General features: G+C 44.9%; 1 protein-coding gene across 5 annotated transcripts in view; it reads right to left on the minus strand.

Annotated features, from left to right (window-relative positions):
• Dclk1 (doublecortin like kinase 1) overlaps nt 1–18,090 on the minus strand; it is a 299,545-nt gene that overhangs the window by 82,732 nt on the left and 198,723 nt on the right. For all 5 annotated transcript variants that reach the window (XM_048424463.3, XM_048424462.3, XM_048424465.3 and 2 more), the window contains exon 5: nt 4,164–4,280. In XM_048424463.3, the coding sequence (XP_048280420.1) occupies nt 4,164–4,280 (117 nt within the window). The remainder of the gene's footprint in view (nt 1–4,163; nt 4,281–18,090) is intronic.

An 18,090-nucleotide genomic window follows, 5' to 3' on the forward strand; every position in this document is an offset into this window, starting at 1 on the left:
TTCCAGAGCCTTCCTACCCTTACACAGAGTTGTCCTAAGACGGTGTTTTGCTGCCGAACTCAGCTGTGGTCTTCGACAGCCCTTCTAAAGTCCTCTTTCATCTCTTAAGACCTACAACAGGCAACGCGCCTCATGGCCCTGTGCAGTCTGACATTCAACTCAGCGATGTCATGTTTTGCAGACCTTCCCAGAATTCCATTGGGTGAGTTTGTTTTCCAGAGTCTCATGGGGTAGACCAGGATAGCTACAAACTCATACTCCTCCAGCCTCTTGAGTGTTGGGATGTCAGACATGTGCTTCCATGCTCAGCTCCTTAATGGGCTGACAACTGTTCCTTAGACTTTTGTAGCTTTGTGCCATCATTTAATCTGGAGAAAATCTCCTCCTGGCCCTTCAGATCCTAGCAAGATTCTTCCAGTGCCAATTTATAAAACCTAGACTCCTGGAAACGTACTCTGACTGAGTTAACGATGCTTACCCTCTCTTTCCTCTGGGCCATCACCACATGACACTTAGTATGCTATAACAGTAAGCACCCCCCCCAACACTAGAATACAAATGAGTTTTTCAACAAGAACTGTAATTTAATTGTTGTTGTCTCCTTGGGGCCTAGGGCATTCTGGAATGTGGCAGACACTCAGGAAGTGTCTAATTAACCTGGCATTAACAGTGAGGGACTATACAAGGCAGTTGGTACGCTATCCCCAAGTAAACATTAAGTCATGGTGATGGTTCAGAGCTACAAAGACTATCTTTAGGGACCTCACTGGGTGTGAATGCTGAATGGGTGAAAAGAGAGTAGTATGGGAACAGACTTTAAATACATGAAAACTTGGGAACACATGGGATGAACCATTAGGTTCTTGGTGAATTTTATCCCCAATAATTCCATTGGAGCTTCAAAGCAGAAGTGCTCCTTCATACAATGCAGACAGCCGAGTCTCCGCACTGAAAGAAAGGGTAGAGCTAAGATTAATAGCTAGCAGTCTGCCTTTGAAGGCATCTGATAGAAATCAAAAGAACTTGCCAAATTAGTCTAGTGAGCTGCTTAAAATTCTCGACACTTCTCCAGCTTCGAATCTGGTCTTCTCTGCATATGTTACATAAAATAGCTTATATATCCATAAAACATGTAAAATTTAAATAGCATAAATAAAAAGACCAGGATTTCTGGAGTCACTTATAAGTAAGTTTTATGCCTAGGGCATATGGAATAGGGCTTCAGTCACAGGAGATAGCCATGGGTGAAGGCTTTTTCCTTTCAGCAGCGCTCCCTCTCTAGCATGCAGAGTGACCTCCACAGAAAGTGTCTGCTCATTACTGAACACTTGTTGCCAGGAGTGTTTCTGTACAACAGAGGCAAGTCAGCTGTCCCTCAAGATTCCTGGGGAGGCTTGGTTGGCTCTACCTATGAATACCCCAATCTATAGGTACTCAAGTCTCATATACACTGGCATGGTATCTGCATATGAGCTATGCATAGCTATGTATGTAGATCATCTCTACATTACTTACAATATCCAACAAAGCATAAGCAGGATATAAACAGTGGTTATATCACATTACTTAGGTAATGACGACCCCAAAATAAGCTGCCTATTCTGTACAGAAGTAATTTCTTTCCTGGGTATTTTTGATGCATGGTTGGTTGAATGGAACAATGGCGAATCTGCGGACACAGGGAGCAGCTATTTGTTAGACTGTAAGCTTCTGAAGTGGAGGTGGTACATTCACTCATGCTTGACCCGAGGGTTGTAAGACACCCTCAATTATGTTGGCCCTGATAATCTATGAAGACAGAGATTCAAAGTAGAATGTGTAACCAGACAAAAAGAAGTTGTCTATGTTTCTTCCATGGAATAAAAGCTTCAAAACAAATCCATTACCCCAGCACCAATGTTCTTGGAAAAGATCCAAGGTGAGGTCTATATCTTGAAATTTCCAAGTTTTGGGGAGTTTGCAACAGTGCAGTTTCGAGTTAGGCAACTCTGCGTTTCTCATAATTTCCACATTATGAAACAATATGAAGGTAAAGTCCACTCTATTGATCCTTATTTAAATCAAACCAGTTCATATTATAGTCTTTGTGTGTGTGTGTGTGTGTGTGTGTGTGTGTGTGATGCACATGTGTTTGAGCATATACATGTGCCAGCATGCGTGCCTACATGCTGAGGCCAGAAGGGTGTTAGGTACCCTGCTCTCACTGGATCTGAAGCTAGGCTGTTTCAACAAGGCTGGGTGGCCACCTGGCTTGGGGGATCTGTTCATATTTGTCCCCTAGTGCTGGGGTCACAGACATATGTGGGCATGCCTGGATGTTTTATGTGAGTCATAGGGATTTGAGGTTAGGCCCTTAGATTTGTCGCCAGGCAGTGGACAAGCTAAACTTTCCCAGGGGAGTTTGAAATGCAGCAGGTGCGGAATCATGCTGTCGTCTCCATATCTCTAACTAGACTATCCAATGGCAAAAAGGCTGTCCACACTTTGAGTCATCCGGAGGTCTGCTATGATGGTGAGGACTAAGAACGGTAATGGCAGCTTGTCGACAAGAAACATGAAGACAGGAATCCATCCCTGTGACGTCAAGAGAGAAAGATCGGGAAGCCGTGTCTGTCCTCCTCAGTTACCCAGAGTCAAATGAGTTCTCTCATTAATTCCTTTCGCCCACCAGCATCCAGTGGTACTTAAACTTATGTAGACATCAGAATAACCTGGAGGGTTCTGGAAACTCCAGTTACTTGGCCCCATTCCAGAGCTTCTGAGTCAGTGGGTTTGAAATGATGCTCAAGGCTCTATATGGCGGACATATTCTCAGTGGTGGTAATGAGTCTGAGGACCACAGCCTCCGCTGTTGCTTGAGATGTGACCATAGACTCTTTAACTGAAACTCCCTGAAAGACTTTTAAAGCACAGGTTCATATCCTTAGCACCCGAGGGAATGGAAATCATCCTGCCAAAACTTTACCTCCTCCCAAGCAATGCTCATGACTCTTGTGCTTTAGAAAAGTCTTATTTTAGGGTCTACCCTATCTCCATGAACTATGGGTGAGCAAGGAGCTCTCTGCCTAGGCCTACGCTCAGCAAGAAGAAACTGAGAGTTTGTCACAAGTGCCAGCCATGTTCTTGCCAGTCCCTAGTCCTGACTGGTATGATGAAGGCCACAGCAGGAGAGCAAAGAGTCTTACCAGACTGCAAGCCTCAGAGAACCAGCCCATTAAAATCACCTTTTAGGCAGCCAAGTCTAGTCTTTTTTGCAACTAGCTCACTTTGGACCAGCCTGGAGCCAGAAAAGGCCTCCCATAGGTGCAAAGGTCTTGTGAGTTGTTTTGAAGAGCTCTGTCATGAAACCAGGTGACAGCCATGTTGTTGAACTTCATTGATAATTTCCATTTCACAGCTTATATCCCTTCAGTCACAATGAAACAGACTTTAAACTTGAGACCAAAAGTCAACACCTTCTAACTGACTGGTGTCTATCTTGAGACCAGAGGAAGTGGGAAGTAAAAATGAATGAAATGCATATATGTGTATAAAACTATAAACAATAAAATAAGTTATAACGGCAAACAGCATACATAAAGCAACCTAAATGCATGCATACTAATTAATTAAAGAAACAAAAGGCGATGCGACTGCAATGTTCCTTATCCCAGCACATAACCACTTCCAACACCCGCATAGAGCCCATTCTGAGACTGACTCAGTGGCAGGCCTTCCCCAGTCCCAATCTCATTGCTTTTAGTCCCAGAGCCATAGAAGGAAACCCAGGCCAATGTCACAAGCATGAGGACTAAGTTCAGCAAAGACAAACTGGAAACCCTCCATAAGCCAGCTCCGAGTAGAACCAACGCCCCAATGGAAATTTCTAGACCCTGAGAGAGGAGCCAGGTAGAATCTGTAGCAGCTGGTGAACTGCTTCTATTTGGAGCAAATTTGTATCTCCTGAGTCTCTATAACTGTGATTTTCTAAGTTTGAGGTTTTTTTTCTTACAGCCAACATGCTAGACTTGGGCAAATCTGTTCATCCGCTCGAACATGTTCTAAAATTATAAAGCAGAATTGACGCCTGCTTCAGAACCTCACACTCTCGCTCCACATCCCCCCCGCCCCCCCAGCTGCGTCAGAGGCCCGGCGGCGGCTTGGGAGGCTCGCAGTGCCTGTACCTGAGCTGGTGGAGGCTGGGGACTTGCTTCGCCTGGAAGGTCCTGGGCTCTTGGTTGTGCCTCTGCGGGACGATGATGCTATTTTGGTGTAAGAAGTGGATTTCACCACGCGACATTCTGGGGAAAGAATGAGAAGACATGTGAGGTTTGGGACACAAGCACATCGGGGACACTCCAAGCTTCCAAATTCCAAGTCTCCAAATTTACCTTACTTGCAATAATACTATGAATAACTTTAAACAGTCTGATAAAGGGGTGCTTTTACTGGGGTTCTCTCCATGGACCTTTTTAGTTATCGGTGGTTTTGTAAACTTGCCATGAGTTCTTTCTTCCAAGAGAAACATTAGAAAGGAAGGGTCACTTCTACAAAGCAAGAAGTATGATGGAAGATTCCACCCACTTGCCAGGCCCAGTGTTGGTTCTGGGGTCCTTACTGGGGTAATTATGCATCGAGGATGTGTGAGAACTCTGTGTAGGTAATCCTGGAAATCGGGTGTCATCGTCCTGCTTACAAGGAAGCAATGACCTTCAACACATCACTGAGGGAACCTGTTGCAGAGCTTGCTTTGTGTCTATAATTTGTCCAGCTGTAAAAATAAAAAACAATCTCTTCTATTTTTAAATTTTCAGTATTCATGTTCATTAAATTCAGTGCTACGTATTGTAAATAATGAAGAATTTCCTATTTTTCTCTCAGTGAACTGTCTGAATTAATTATGACATGCAAATATGCAATATCTAAAGAATATTGCTCTAAAGAATGCATCCTTGATAATTAAAACCTGTGTTTTTGGAATGATAATCAATTAGACTGAAAAAATATAAAGTATATTAAGAATACCTGATAACTCATGATCAATTGATGCCTTAGTTTTGAAAGTGCTAGAATATTTTTCTACTCATTTATATTTTTTAATTAACAATGGAGTTAATCTACATATTGGCCTGTAACCAGTCCTTTTCTCACTTCAATAATTCTTGGAGGTGTTGGTTAATTTTTTGTCAACTTGACGCAAGCTAGAATCATCTGGGAAGAGCAAACTTCAGAAAATGCCTCTGCCTGATTGTCCTGAGGGCAAGTCTATGGGCACATCTTCTTGATGGATGATTGATGTGGGAAGGTTTAGCCCATTGTGGGCAGTGCCAGCTATGGTCTTAAGTGGTATAAAAAAGCAAGCTGAGCAAGCCACCAGGAGCAAACTTGTAAGCAACATTCCTCTATGGTCTCAGCTTCAGTTCCTACCTCCAGGTTCCTGCCCTCCTTGAGCTCCTGTCTTGGCCTCCCTCAATGATGGATGCTAGTAGGGATGAATGGGCTGAATAAACCTTTTCTTTTCCAAGTTGCTTTTGGTCTTGGTCTTTATCACAGTTACAGAAAGCAAGCTAATTCATGGGCATTTTGAGCCTGGCATTTGTAGCTGTCGAGCATCTTACTATATAGAATATTCTAGCTCATTTAAGCATTTAAACTTTAAATTAAACTGCTTTTAGCATTTTGTTGCAGTAATAACTTAGTAGCACCCTAGTAAATGAGTATTTAGCCACCCAATCGTTTACTCATAAATATTTCATCCTTGAAACTTGAAGTTCAACTTTTACTAACTAGAAGAACACATTGGAAGGGCTCAAAAATATTTGCTGAGTGAGCGAATTTGATGGATTGGAAGATACGTAACTTCTCTTAAATGTCTTCTTAAAAGATTACTTTTATCTGTTTGTGTATGTGTACCTGCTTGCTGGTATGTGCACCACATGCCTGCAGTACCCGTGGAGGCAAGAAGAGGTAACTGGATCTCTTGGATCTGGAGTTACCAGTGGTTGTGATCTGTCATGTGGGTGCTGGAAATGCTACTTCAAACTGCTGAGCCATCTCCCCAGTTCCCATAAGTTCTTAGAAGCTCTGGTCCTCAGCTGTCTCACACAAATCATGCATTTATTAGCCCTTGATCACTTTCCTGACCTCTTCTCGTGGTTGTGCATCACCTTACAATCCCCTTTTGGAAAATTTCTGAACAAAATTAAGCAATCACTGCTGAAAACCTAAAGTGGTTTTATTGCCGGTGATGCTGCGGATTTTGTTTTGCGCACACACCCATCATTTGTGCTTCTTCGTTTGCAATACCTTACCAATGGCCTCTGCTTTCCTGAAATTGAGAGATTCTCTTATTAGCTTGCATGAATACATGTTCTACATCAAAATTTTATTCTTTAGCCTATTATGAATAAACTGATGTTAGTAACGTTTCTCTTTGCTGGCAGCTGTTGAAATATGCTAACCTTTTGAATGTTTTCAAGAATAGTAGTCAAAAATTGAAGGATGGATCTAGGGGGTGCCTAGTATTCTCAAGATCCTGGGTTTAATCTTCAGGAGCACATGTCTACCCACACATACATATACACATCTCTAACCTGTTCATTGTTTCATTATACCTTTTAGGTATAATGAATTTACAATTCCAGGTCACTGGAGTTGTGATCTGGATTCACAAGCACTGATGCCCAGCTTCATGTTGAAATTATACTTCCCTATACATGAAATTTGCCATTTTGTAAGTTCAAAATATGCTTCTTTACCTTGTCTACTTTGAGAAAGGTGGTTGTCATTGCCTAGTAAAGGAGAAACAAGTGTGCGTAAGAAACATCAATGCCATGAGACTAAAAACAATAGCTAGTACACAGAGAAGGGCCTCGTATACCAAATGGAGGCAAAGGGAAGAGGAAAGGTTTAATGGAAGGGAAGGGGGAAGAAGGGAAAAGAGGAGGAAGAAGAGAAGGGAAGAGGAGGGAGGAAGAGGAGAAGGAAGAAGAATTCTGTCTTGAGGTATGAGTATGTGTGGTGTCTTCTGAATTTTTTTTTTCATGGTAAAAAGGGAGAGAGAAAGGAATTGAGGTAGTGACCTACTCAGGGTCAGTCCAATTTCTCCCAGTGGTTACTTTGTGGGCACTGCTCTGGCCTGCCCAGGGAGCCTCAGCTCACCATAGGAATTGTTTCTTGAAAGAAGATTCAAAACAAAACAAACTTCTCCTATGGGCCTATCAACACAAAGTCAAAGGAACGACCAAGAAGCAAGCGCAATGCTGAAAACATACCGGGAAACAGTGGGCTCATTCACATGGTGCAGGAATGCAATGGCTTAGTGTGTGTCCTAGGAGGCTTTAGTTCACAAAACTCCACTTTGGAGCCGGAGGAGAAAACCTCAGATTAGCTGAGGACTCTGTCCTCACCGCTGACAATATATTCTGGAGTTCGTCCTAGATTTTGGGCATCTGCCCCATCTTCTGGCAGCACGCTAACAACTGAACTGAATCAGCACAGTGTGGCTGGTCTATGGGCATGCCTCCAGGCACATTTTTATCAAGTGCCCACTATGTGCCAGGCACTGAGGCTGCAGGCAGGGTGCTGAACAACACAAAATTGGAGCTTGTGACTCCAAATGGTAGTGATGCTTTTTTTGTTGTTTTATTTTTGCTAATTTTGTTTCATAAGTCACAGCGTTTGAAAACTCTTAGTTATTCCAACAAATTGCTGTTAAATAACTATGGCTCCTTCTGATTTTAAATCAAAGCCAAGGCTGTAATGAGGGCAGGATGCCTGGGGCTTTTTGTTTAAGGTCATGGGTGTCTGGAGGTCACATAAATTTAAAATAATTATTTTGAAAGCTCAGTTAGTTAGCGGGAGTGAGTGGGCAGCCCACGGAGTTACCAGATGGCAGGGACTGTTAATACTAGCCGCCTTTGAGCTATAGCTACGAATTCAAATGTTGGTTCTAGGATTAGTCCTCATGATGTTTGCCACAGGGCCAGAGCTGTTGGCTGTAACTCCAGCTCCCAGCACAACAGAACTGACCCTGTCACACTAAGTTGGGATTCTTCCAGGTACCAGTAATACATCCGATTGATGACCCAGACAGCTTGGCCTGATCAGAGCAAATAGAGGAATTTCAGTATGTTTTAAACAGTCCATGGAATAGTATTAATCGATGAGAAATATTCATGTATTTCTCTGCTTCGCTCCCTTACCTGTTGAGTGCTAACTAGCCCGTGGATTAGGAGAGAACACAGAATAACTACTCAGCAAATAAGACCTGGTGGATGTTTGTCCTGTGAGAACTTGTGTGAGCTCCCAGTAATCATCTAACCCCACTGCACACACTTTACAAATGAGAAAAGCCAACCCTCTGAGAGCTAAGGGACACACATCAGAGCACAAGCCTCTAGGCCGGTTGCTTTATCTCCATTTCCATGTGATTGACATTGGGACTTAATCTGCTTCTCTATTTGTGACAAAATCCTGTGACAAAATCTGCATCAGTGATCAAGGACAGGGGAAGATGAGTGAGTGAATGAGTATGGCTCGTGGGAAGGGGGGCAAGGGACTAGTTAGAAACTCACGATGAGGTCGGGCGGTGGTGGTGCACGCCTCTAATCCCAGCACTCGGGAGGCAGAGGCAAGTGGATCTCTGTGAGTTCGAGGCCAGCCTGGTCTATAAGAGCTAGTTCCAGGACAGGCTCCCAAGCTACATAGAAACCCTGTCTCAAAAACAAAAAAACAAAAAACAACCACAAGATACTAAACCCAACGTTCTACTAAACTGTTTATTGCATCATAAAAAAGAAATAACGAATTGACTTTAAGATGTACAACTATATGGAAGTATTAATGTGAGGACTGAGGGGTCTGGAAATCTCAAACCTCATGCCACTTGCCCCCAGGGTAGGACTGAGGCTCCCTGAATCCTGCTGGGAATTACTCTAGTTCTGAAGGCTTGGGATGGATAACAGAAAGAGAAAAACAAAAATTACTTGAGTGGCTTTCTGATGTTGCTGCTCTCTCTCCAGGGTCTGAATAAACTCAGTTTAAAAAATGCTGTGGGCTTAAGATGTGTGTGTGTGTGTGGTGGGGGTGACAGAGAGAATCCTCCAGCAGCTTGTCAGCTAAGCGTCTAAGTTTTCAGCTATTTTTTCCATTGGAATTACATTTTATAATGGTAAGAAATATCATGAGAAAAAACAAATGGTAAATGCCCTCAGAGAGAATGTCAGAGTCCTTGTCAGTTTAAAACCACCATTTTAAACATGAGGAGCAAGCTGACCTAAGCAGTCAGCAAAGACAATGCCTTTTTGTTCACATGAAGGACACTGTTACTGTCTCCTGCTAGGAAGAAATTGGTACCGTAAATACGGGTCATCTATTCTTCAGCAATCACATCTTTTATTACGATTGGATTACTTGCTTGGACTTTCCTGAGCAGGTCTGTAAGAGGCTGCATGTCCTTTGTGGAGATGCTGGACAATTCAGGTATTCCTCAAACACATGGAAAGATGATTGCAAAGCACATAAGAAATGAGCAGACTTGCTTGCTATCAAAGATCACAGCCTACCAAATGAGCACTTGTCCTTTGGTATGTGTGGGGTTTGTGTCAAAGTCCATGGATACTGGTCTGCTGTATGAAAGGGTGTCATAGTTAACACAACCTATACATAGCCTTTTGTGTACAGTTTAGATCAGCCCGAGGTAAATAAACTACAATGACAATGCAAACTGTGGTTACACGGCATTATTTAAACAAGGATGGAGAAACAGGCCTGTCCATGTGGACACTGGAATGAGAATGTCCCCACAGGCCCAGATGCTTGAAGAGTTGGTTCCCAGTCGGTGGTGCCCTTTGAGGCTTAGGAGATGTGGCCTTTCTAGAGGAAGTTCAATACTGGGGGCGGGCTCTGAGCCAGTATAACCTTGCCTTACTTCCATTCTTCTCTCTCTGCTTTCTGCTTGTGCTTGGAGATGTGAGCACTCAGCCTCCCACTCCTTCCTCCTTGTCTGCCGCTTGCTACCATACCTCCCTGCCACGATGAACTCTTTTTCCCCCTGGAATCATAAGCCTCAAAATCCCTGGCTTGTGTAAGTTGCCTTGGCCGTATTTTTATCACAGCAACAGTGAAAGTAACTAATACAGCCCATGTTATGGCTTGGAGTCACAATGTTTCCAATGGCTGATATCCTGAATGCTTGTCTCCCCTTGGTGGTGGACCCTGAGGACATTCACTTCATCAGTGAGTTCAGCCGTTGATGAGCTCGTACTGGATGGATCAGGAGACGGGTTCTGCAGAAGAATGAGGCTCATTTCCCTGTGGAAATGGCTTTGCTGGGCAGGTCTTGTTTTGGATTCTTCGCTCACTTTCCTTCCTGGATGCCATGAAATGGACCATCAGTTTTCTTCTGCCTCATCTTCATCTCACTGGGTGGGGGGCTCTGCTTCACTTCGGGCCTCAGAGAGATGATGTCAAGTAATCAATGACTGATGACAATGAGGCAAAGTGAATTATTACTCCTTTCAATGGTTCCTCTGAAGCGTTCATCCTGGGGATGGAAGACTAATGTGGTACAGACGAATTTTTATTCTCTGCTACTGGAGATTAAACCAAGGGCTGCAAGCATGCCTGACAAGGGCTCTGCCTTTATGTTCCACCCTGTCACAGATGAAACTTTAAGAAAATTGCCTATCCATGGTTTTCTTGGGGGAGCCCACACATGTGGAAGGCCAATTGTACAGTTAGGAATGGTGCTCCCAAAGGCCGGTGTGCAGAAGACTAGGTTCCCGGTATGATGTCACTGGGAGATGCTGGCACCGTTGGGAGGTAGGGCTGGAGAGGGGCTTTAGGTCACTGGGGACATACCATTAAAGGGCATTGTGGGACAATACTTCTGTCCTCTTTCTGCTTGCTGGCCTGACACTTAAGAAGTTTATTTGGCCACATCCTCCTATGCCACTCTTTTCGGGGCTCAGAGCAAGGGCCTTGCCCGGGTTTTCCTTGAGACCCCCAGAGCTGTAAGGCCAAACAACATTTTCTAAGCCATTGTCTCAGAATTTACAGAAACAGAAAGTTGACTAATATATACAGAAAACACATTGACTGTGTGGAATGTGGGGACTACGTCCAAAGGTGAGGCACGAGGACTCCCCTGCTTCGGACCTGTTTTTACCTAACTCTTTGGGGTGAAATTCACCATCCTCCACGTGGTTGACAAGCTCTGTACAGACACTCACTTTGCAGATGTTCTGAGGATTTAAGCAGACAGCAGTTTAAGGGTCTCTCTTTGTGGTCAGGCCACTCAAGAACCGGGCAGACTGAGAGAGAGCACAGATGGTGAGGTACGGGGAGGGGTGGGACATAGTCTCTGGCACTGTTCCTGATGGCACGGGAATCTCCACCTAGGCAGATCCTCCCTGCACTCGGGAACAGTTGGTAGGTGGGCGGAAGTGCCACCGAAGGTGCTGGGGAACAGAGACGGTTCCAGAATTGCCCCGCACTGCCAACAGCTCACCTGAGAGAACACGGAGCATCAGTGCAGGAGACTGCATGCACCTGCTGCAGAATCTCGACCAAAGCACAGGGGAACACCGCTGGTTGTCCAGACAACCCTGGTGGGAGGCTGTGTGCTGGGTAGCAAACACTCTTTAAATATAGAAAGAGTTTATTACCCTCATCTCTTTTTTAACACCAGCCGGAATAAAAGAATTCCTGGGCAGAGGGCTCTCCATCTACCTCCTCTACGTTCGGTCGCTCTGAGCTGTGGAGATGATTCGATTTCACAGAACCCGTTACAAGTAGTGGCTGCTGTGTGCCCTACCCTGACGACAAAAGCAAGCTCCCTCTTAATTTGGCAAAGGAACAGAGCCTCCAACTGGAATAATATTTGTCCCTGTTGCTATATATGCAAAAGAGTCAGGAAGTACATTTGGTTCTAGCAGTTTTCGTTTCAAAAATGGGATAACTCTTCACACACACACACACACACACACACACACAGAGAGAGAGAGAGAGAGAGAGAGAGAGAGAGAGAGAGAGAGAGAGAGAGAGAGAGCTGCTACCTCTCTAAAAAGTTGCCCTGAGATGTTGGTGTTCTCTGAGCTAGAGGAACATTCTCTTCACAGACAGCTAGAAATGGCCGTCTGGCTCCTCCAAACTCCTCCAAGGCCTAAAGAATACACCAAATTCTGCCTCATGGATTTTGAAGGCTGGCCACCCTCAATTAATCTTCAGCTTGCCTATGTGGGTGAGCTAAACAGAGCATGGCTGGGAACAATTGTGCTAATTGAGCTAAGTCCTTATGATAATATAATGATTCCCACACTCCACAGCAGCTTTGAAGGCAAAGGAACGCTCCTTGCAGGCCGGGGTTCTGTGCATCTTCCCAGCCAAACGCTCCAGGGTGAGGCCCCTGTCTGTGTCTCTGCCCCACCCGGCTTCTGAATCCACACTGAATCCACACTGACACAACAGGGAGACTCCGTCACCACTGCCTGTGGATCTGAGCAAATGCTGCTGCCCTGAGCTCCCTACGCCGCTTGTCTAAGGCAAAATACACCAAGACTGAGACACCCTAACACTAAACATTTAAAAAAACTATGTCAGGAGCAAACTGAATCGGAGGCAAAGGCATGAATTTGGTAGTTTCGCAGGAGAGTAAAAAAGATCCAGCAACTGAGATCTTAAAAGCGTCTTCTAAAAATACAGACACGTGGGGCTGGCTGAAGCAGCACCTCTGATGCCGCTGTGGTTTTCAGAACACCAGCTAAGCGCTCCAGTCGGGGCCCACGTGCTGGCACACCTCGTGACTCCAGAGGCCCTGGTGAGAGCTGACACATTACATAACATCCAGGAGAAGCTCGGTGGCACGGGCATTTTCTGTATCAACGTGGAGACTCACTCCCCAAATCTTCTGTTTTGGTAGCAACAGTGACTCTCTTTTCCAAATACTTCCCTGACTCCCTCCCAGTCAACTGACAACTGATACAAGATAACTGTTCTTGTCTAACAGTCCAGAGCTGGCCTCGGGTTCCTACCCTTATTTCTATCTCTTCAAGCAGTCTCCCATATGTACAGTTCCTGTGGCTGGCTCGTCTCCCTGTGTCTCAGTGTTAGCCCTACTGGAAAAGAGAGAAAGGAGGAAAGCCGCAAGTCCTCAGGCAAAACTGAGCCTCCTCCCGCTAGAACTTCATCTTCTGAAACAGAGGTTGCCCTTTCTTCCCCCACATGGCAATTTCAGTGGGGAGCTGCCAGCTGATAGCTCCACCCGTGGCCTCTACCCACTGGATACCCTCTTTCTAGTTGTAATACAATAATTACCTTCACACCCTGCCCAACAGCCTGGGATGGGGCCTGTTCTCTCTGGTTGAGAGTCATTACCATCTGTCTCTATTAGGTAGTTTTCCTGGGGCAGCCCTAAGTTAGTTATTCCTTGAGGGAACTAATGAAATCATTACCCATCACCTGCCTGGATCCCCCAACAATGCTTTTTTTTTTTTTAAAAAAAAAATTCTTTCTGCAGCCTTAGTAGTATGAATTGGTTCTAAGGCAAATTCTTGCCGGGCTCTGGTACTACTGGACAGGCGCGGTTGCTCTACTGGTTTCTCACTGGGAATTTGGAGGGGAGGGAGGTCACAGAGACACAGGGGAGAGAAACTTTACTTCTGCCATGCAGAGGGCAAACCTGAGGTTTGCAGAAGGGATCGGAGCATATCCCAGGATCAACCGTACTCGAAGCAAGACATCTTCCTGCAGGACTACACGTGCTATCTCTAACCATCCTTCTAGGAAGGAGCCCCATGCAGAGAACCTGAGCCTCTGTAGCTGTTTCTATGCAGAAGAATTTCCTCCCTACCCACAGGGATGTGGGAGTTTGTTAGTTTAGTCATTAAACCTGACAACATAGGGCACCTGTTGGCTGCAACGACGCCAGGATCTCATCTTTCTGCGTGTGCAGGGGTCATGCACCTGCTAACACTGCATTCATCATGACAAACCATTATCCGCCAACAGTGACTATGATCCCAAAAGAAAACTTAAAAAAAAAATCTGAGAATGTTCTCTGTTATTCACAAAGAATCTGTCACCTTGCAGGGTGGTGGTGGCACACACCTTTAATCCCAGAACTTGGGAGGCAGAGGCAGGCGGATCTCTGATTTCAAGGCCAGCCTGTTCACAGAGAGAGTTCTAGGACAGCCAGGGCGCCAGGGCTACACAGTAAAATTCTATCATGAAAAAGGCAAAATGAAAAAAAAAGCCTCTGCCATCTCTTGACTGACTGTTGGGACTTCAGTCGGCTGTTGTCACCTTTCAGAGGCACCACAGTTGCCGTGACTGAAGTTGACAAGCCCCCCGTTGGATGACTGTGAGTTTATTTTTATAAAACATCCCGAGAATCTTCAGTGAGAGGTCTAGAAAACCCACAGATGCCTCTCCTCCCAAAGCGGCGTGGTTTCCACATCATTTGTCCCAAGTGTGAGGCCTTCTTAGTATTTCCAGAAGCCTGACCACGTTGAGATTGAGTATACACGGAGGCAATAGATGGATCATCTAAAAACTTGAAGCTATCAGCCCAGGAATCCAACCTTTCCCATGCTGACCAGCCAGAAAGGCAGCACACTTAAAGTCAGAATGATAAAAAGTCAGACAATTGTCTCTAATCACAGTCCAGAGAGCCAAACAACCGGCACCAAATCAACCAGACTTCAGTGGCCAGGGTTTGCGTAGTAACTGATAGCTTTCCTAATTGTTGACATCTCCAACTTGGGACTCATCAAATGCGCCCCCTAGTCACACAAGAGGACACCCCTCTTCTAGGCAGCCTACCTGCCGCTTCCCCCCAACAGACACCCTCCATCAGGGTGTACCTGAGCCTTTCCTTCCTCCTACACAGCTTCCTGTGCCTCTGCTTGCCTCTGAGTTTCTGCCGTAACACAGATGGCGGAGGTTCACTCTCTGCTATAGGAGCTCAGGATAAAAAGCTTTCCACTTTCTTACTTCTCTCCTATTTCTACCACACACATGGCTGTCCCTCAACTGTGACTAGAGCGCTGGGTACCTGGGCCTGGAGGATCTGATGTTCAGAGATCCTTATGGCCATGCTCGTGCTCCACGTGCAGGGCTGCATACCTTCCTCTCCCTCTCAAGCCCTTTAGTCTACTTTTAGGGGCAATTTTCCAAATAAGGTAACATTTACAAGTTGATATCTTTCAGTGGTTATTATTTCATCTACCATGATATGCACGAAGCCACTTTGGCGACAGTCACTTTAAAGGCTTTTTGACAGGAAAATGTTGATGCTCTGCTGCTTAGAGCCTTCGATGGTACCTCTTTCTCTTGTGGAATGACCTTCAAATAACCTCCAGGGGACCTGCCCACCTCAGCTCCCAGCCCTCCTTTACCTTGGGTGTGTAATTTTGGTTTCTGAAGCATGCGAAGAATCTTCCTGCCTGTAGGTGTCCATGCCAAGAACAGTCCTGCTCGACTGTGAGCCACCCCTTCCTAACCCCTGCTAAACTTAAATTTATTCTACAAATATTTTCTGCTATTTTAAGTGTTGGGATGTGTTTTCTGATTAGTCAGCAAGATGTTTGCTTGGAGTTAAGTAGCAAAAATGGGCTGAAAGAGACAAAGGCAACAATACATGTTGATTTTTAGGGGCTTTGGTGAGAATTGGAAGGATAGTAAGCAATAGTCCTCTCCGCTGGTGGTCAAAGAGGGTGTTGGGGCAGAGAGGACATTGAAACTTAGGATGCAGAAAGAAGTCAGCCATGAGTGAATGGGAGGGGAGGGAAGAAGGTGGGAACCAGTGAAGCCAGGATTGGGAAGGTCAGGTCGGGGGCCATTTTCATCTAAGCAGAAGGCAAAGTCACAGAAGAGGCTTACGGAAGGGCATGGATAGGATCTACTCCACACACTCTAAAGGGACCGTTCTGGGTGCTGTGAGACTCCAAGTTGTGTGTCTGAGAAGGGAAAGATGGAGGCCTGGCTGTGGGTGGAAGCAATGGATAAATGTGAAAGATGGACAAGGGGTGTGATGAAGAGGATGGATTCCACGCAAGGCGAGGACGGGTTGTGAGGAGACAGTGGTATGCTGGGACATAACGACCTTAGCTTGCATGCTTACTCTCACTCTGACGGCATGTGCTGATGAGGGGCGTAGGTTGCACGGTGGCCTTCTGTGCCCGCACGCAAGAAGGACTAAGCTCCTATCACCATCCATAGCCCTCTTGGCGGGAGATAAAGCAGAATTTAATTCTTTAAAATACGCAGTCTTGCCTCTCTCTGGGTCTCGTTTATTTGGAATCACTGGAGGTGAGGGTCAAAATAGTACAATTAAAACCACAAATGGTCCCAGTGTTGTGAAGCCATGGAACATGAAGGCTTATTTTTCTCTAGTGCAAGGGGAAGAGAAGTGTTGAGGGAAATCCCAAGGCTCAGTATGAGACACAGTTATGTAACACAGCTTTTAGGCAAAAGAATCAAAGTAAAGAGGAAATAAAGTAACAACTCAGTCCTAAAAAAACTAACATCTGTCCTACTTCAGATCTTGTCCCAACGCAAGCATGAAGAAACATCAGTCTCTTAATCCAATTAAAAAAATGGAGTACAGACCTAAACAGAGAACTCTCAACAGAGGAATCTAAAATGGCTGGAAGACACTTAAGGAAATGCTCAACATCCTTAGGCATCAGAGAAATGCAAATCAAAACAACTCTGAGATTCCATCTTACACCTGAAAGAATGACAAAGATCAAAAACACTAATGACAATTTATGCTGGAGAGGCTATGGGGTAAAGGGAACACTCCTGCATTGCTGGTGGGAGTGCAAACTGGTATGGCCCTTTGGATATCAGTATGGCATTTCTCAGAAAATTAGGAAACAATCTTTCTTAAGACCCAGCAATACCACTTTTGAGCTTAACTGTGCCAAAGGATGCTTAACCGTGCCACAAGGACAGGTGCTCAACTATGTTCACAGCAGCATTGTTTGTCATAGCCAGAACCTGGAAAAAACCTAAATGCCCCTCGACCAAAGAATGGATAAGGAAAATGTGGCACATTTACACATGGAGTACTACAAAGCAGAAAAAAGTAATGACATCTTGAAATTTGCAGGCAAACGGATGGAGCTAGAAAATATCATTTTGAGTGAGGTAGACAGACCAAGACCCAGAAAGACAATTATCATATGTACTCACTCATAAGTGGTTTTTAAACGTAAAGCAAAGAAAACTAGCCTACAAATCACAATCCCAGACAAGCTAGGCAACAATGAGGACCCTAAGAAAGCCATACATAGATCTAACCTACATGGGAAGTAGAAAAAGACAAGATCTCCTGAGTAAATTGGGAGCATGGGGACCTTAGGAGAGAGTTGAAGGGGAGGGGAGAGGCAGGGGGAGGAACAGAGAAAAATGTAGAGCTCAATAAAAATCAATAAAAATATTAACTGGTAAAAAAAAAAAGAAACACCAGCATCTCCTCTTGAGACCTGGCTTGAGTGTAGACTTCTGAATAACAATCTGTCCTACTTATGGGCAGCACATGGCCACTTGGCTCTCACTAGCTCCAAGATGGGAAGGATCTGAAAGACATGCCAAGAAGGAAATAGATATATTACTTAAGAGCTGAGAGCTAGGAAATGAAGAATTATCCCTTGAGAAAAGGAAGCAAAGGAAATTATCAACATCAACACCACCAACAAAAACCCACGGAAAGAGTGAACTGAAAGAAAATCTGACAGCTCTCTCCTTAAGGGAAGCCCTCTTATAGCTTGCTTTGCCCTACTCAGGCAGACAAAAGATACATTTTGTGTATAGTAGCCATGAACACAGACTCAAGTGGGTCAGAGATCAGGTCTGGAAGAGCTCCCTGGGAAGCACAGAGATGTAACTGGACTTTCATGCCACACACAGCATACATGTAGTATTCAGATAGAGTGTATTCCCAAAGGGGAGGTACTACTACTGAATTATCTTATGTTTCCTCACTGTGCTTATGATGTGTCATAGTGTGGGTGATGGTAGGGAGGGTCTATTCTTCTGTTTGCATCCATATTCCCTTGCTGTCCACTGGAGCTTGAGGCATTTGGGGCTGGGAAGTTCTCTGAC

This window comes from Myodes glareolus, chromosome 20, assembly GCF_982192425.1.
Source record: "Myodes glareolus chromosome 20, mMyoGla1.1, whole genome shotgun sequence".
Taxonomy (NCBI): Eukaryota; Metazoa; Chordata; class Mammalia; order Rodentia; family Cricetidae; genus Myodes; species Myodes glareolus.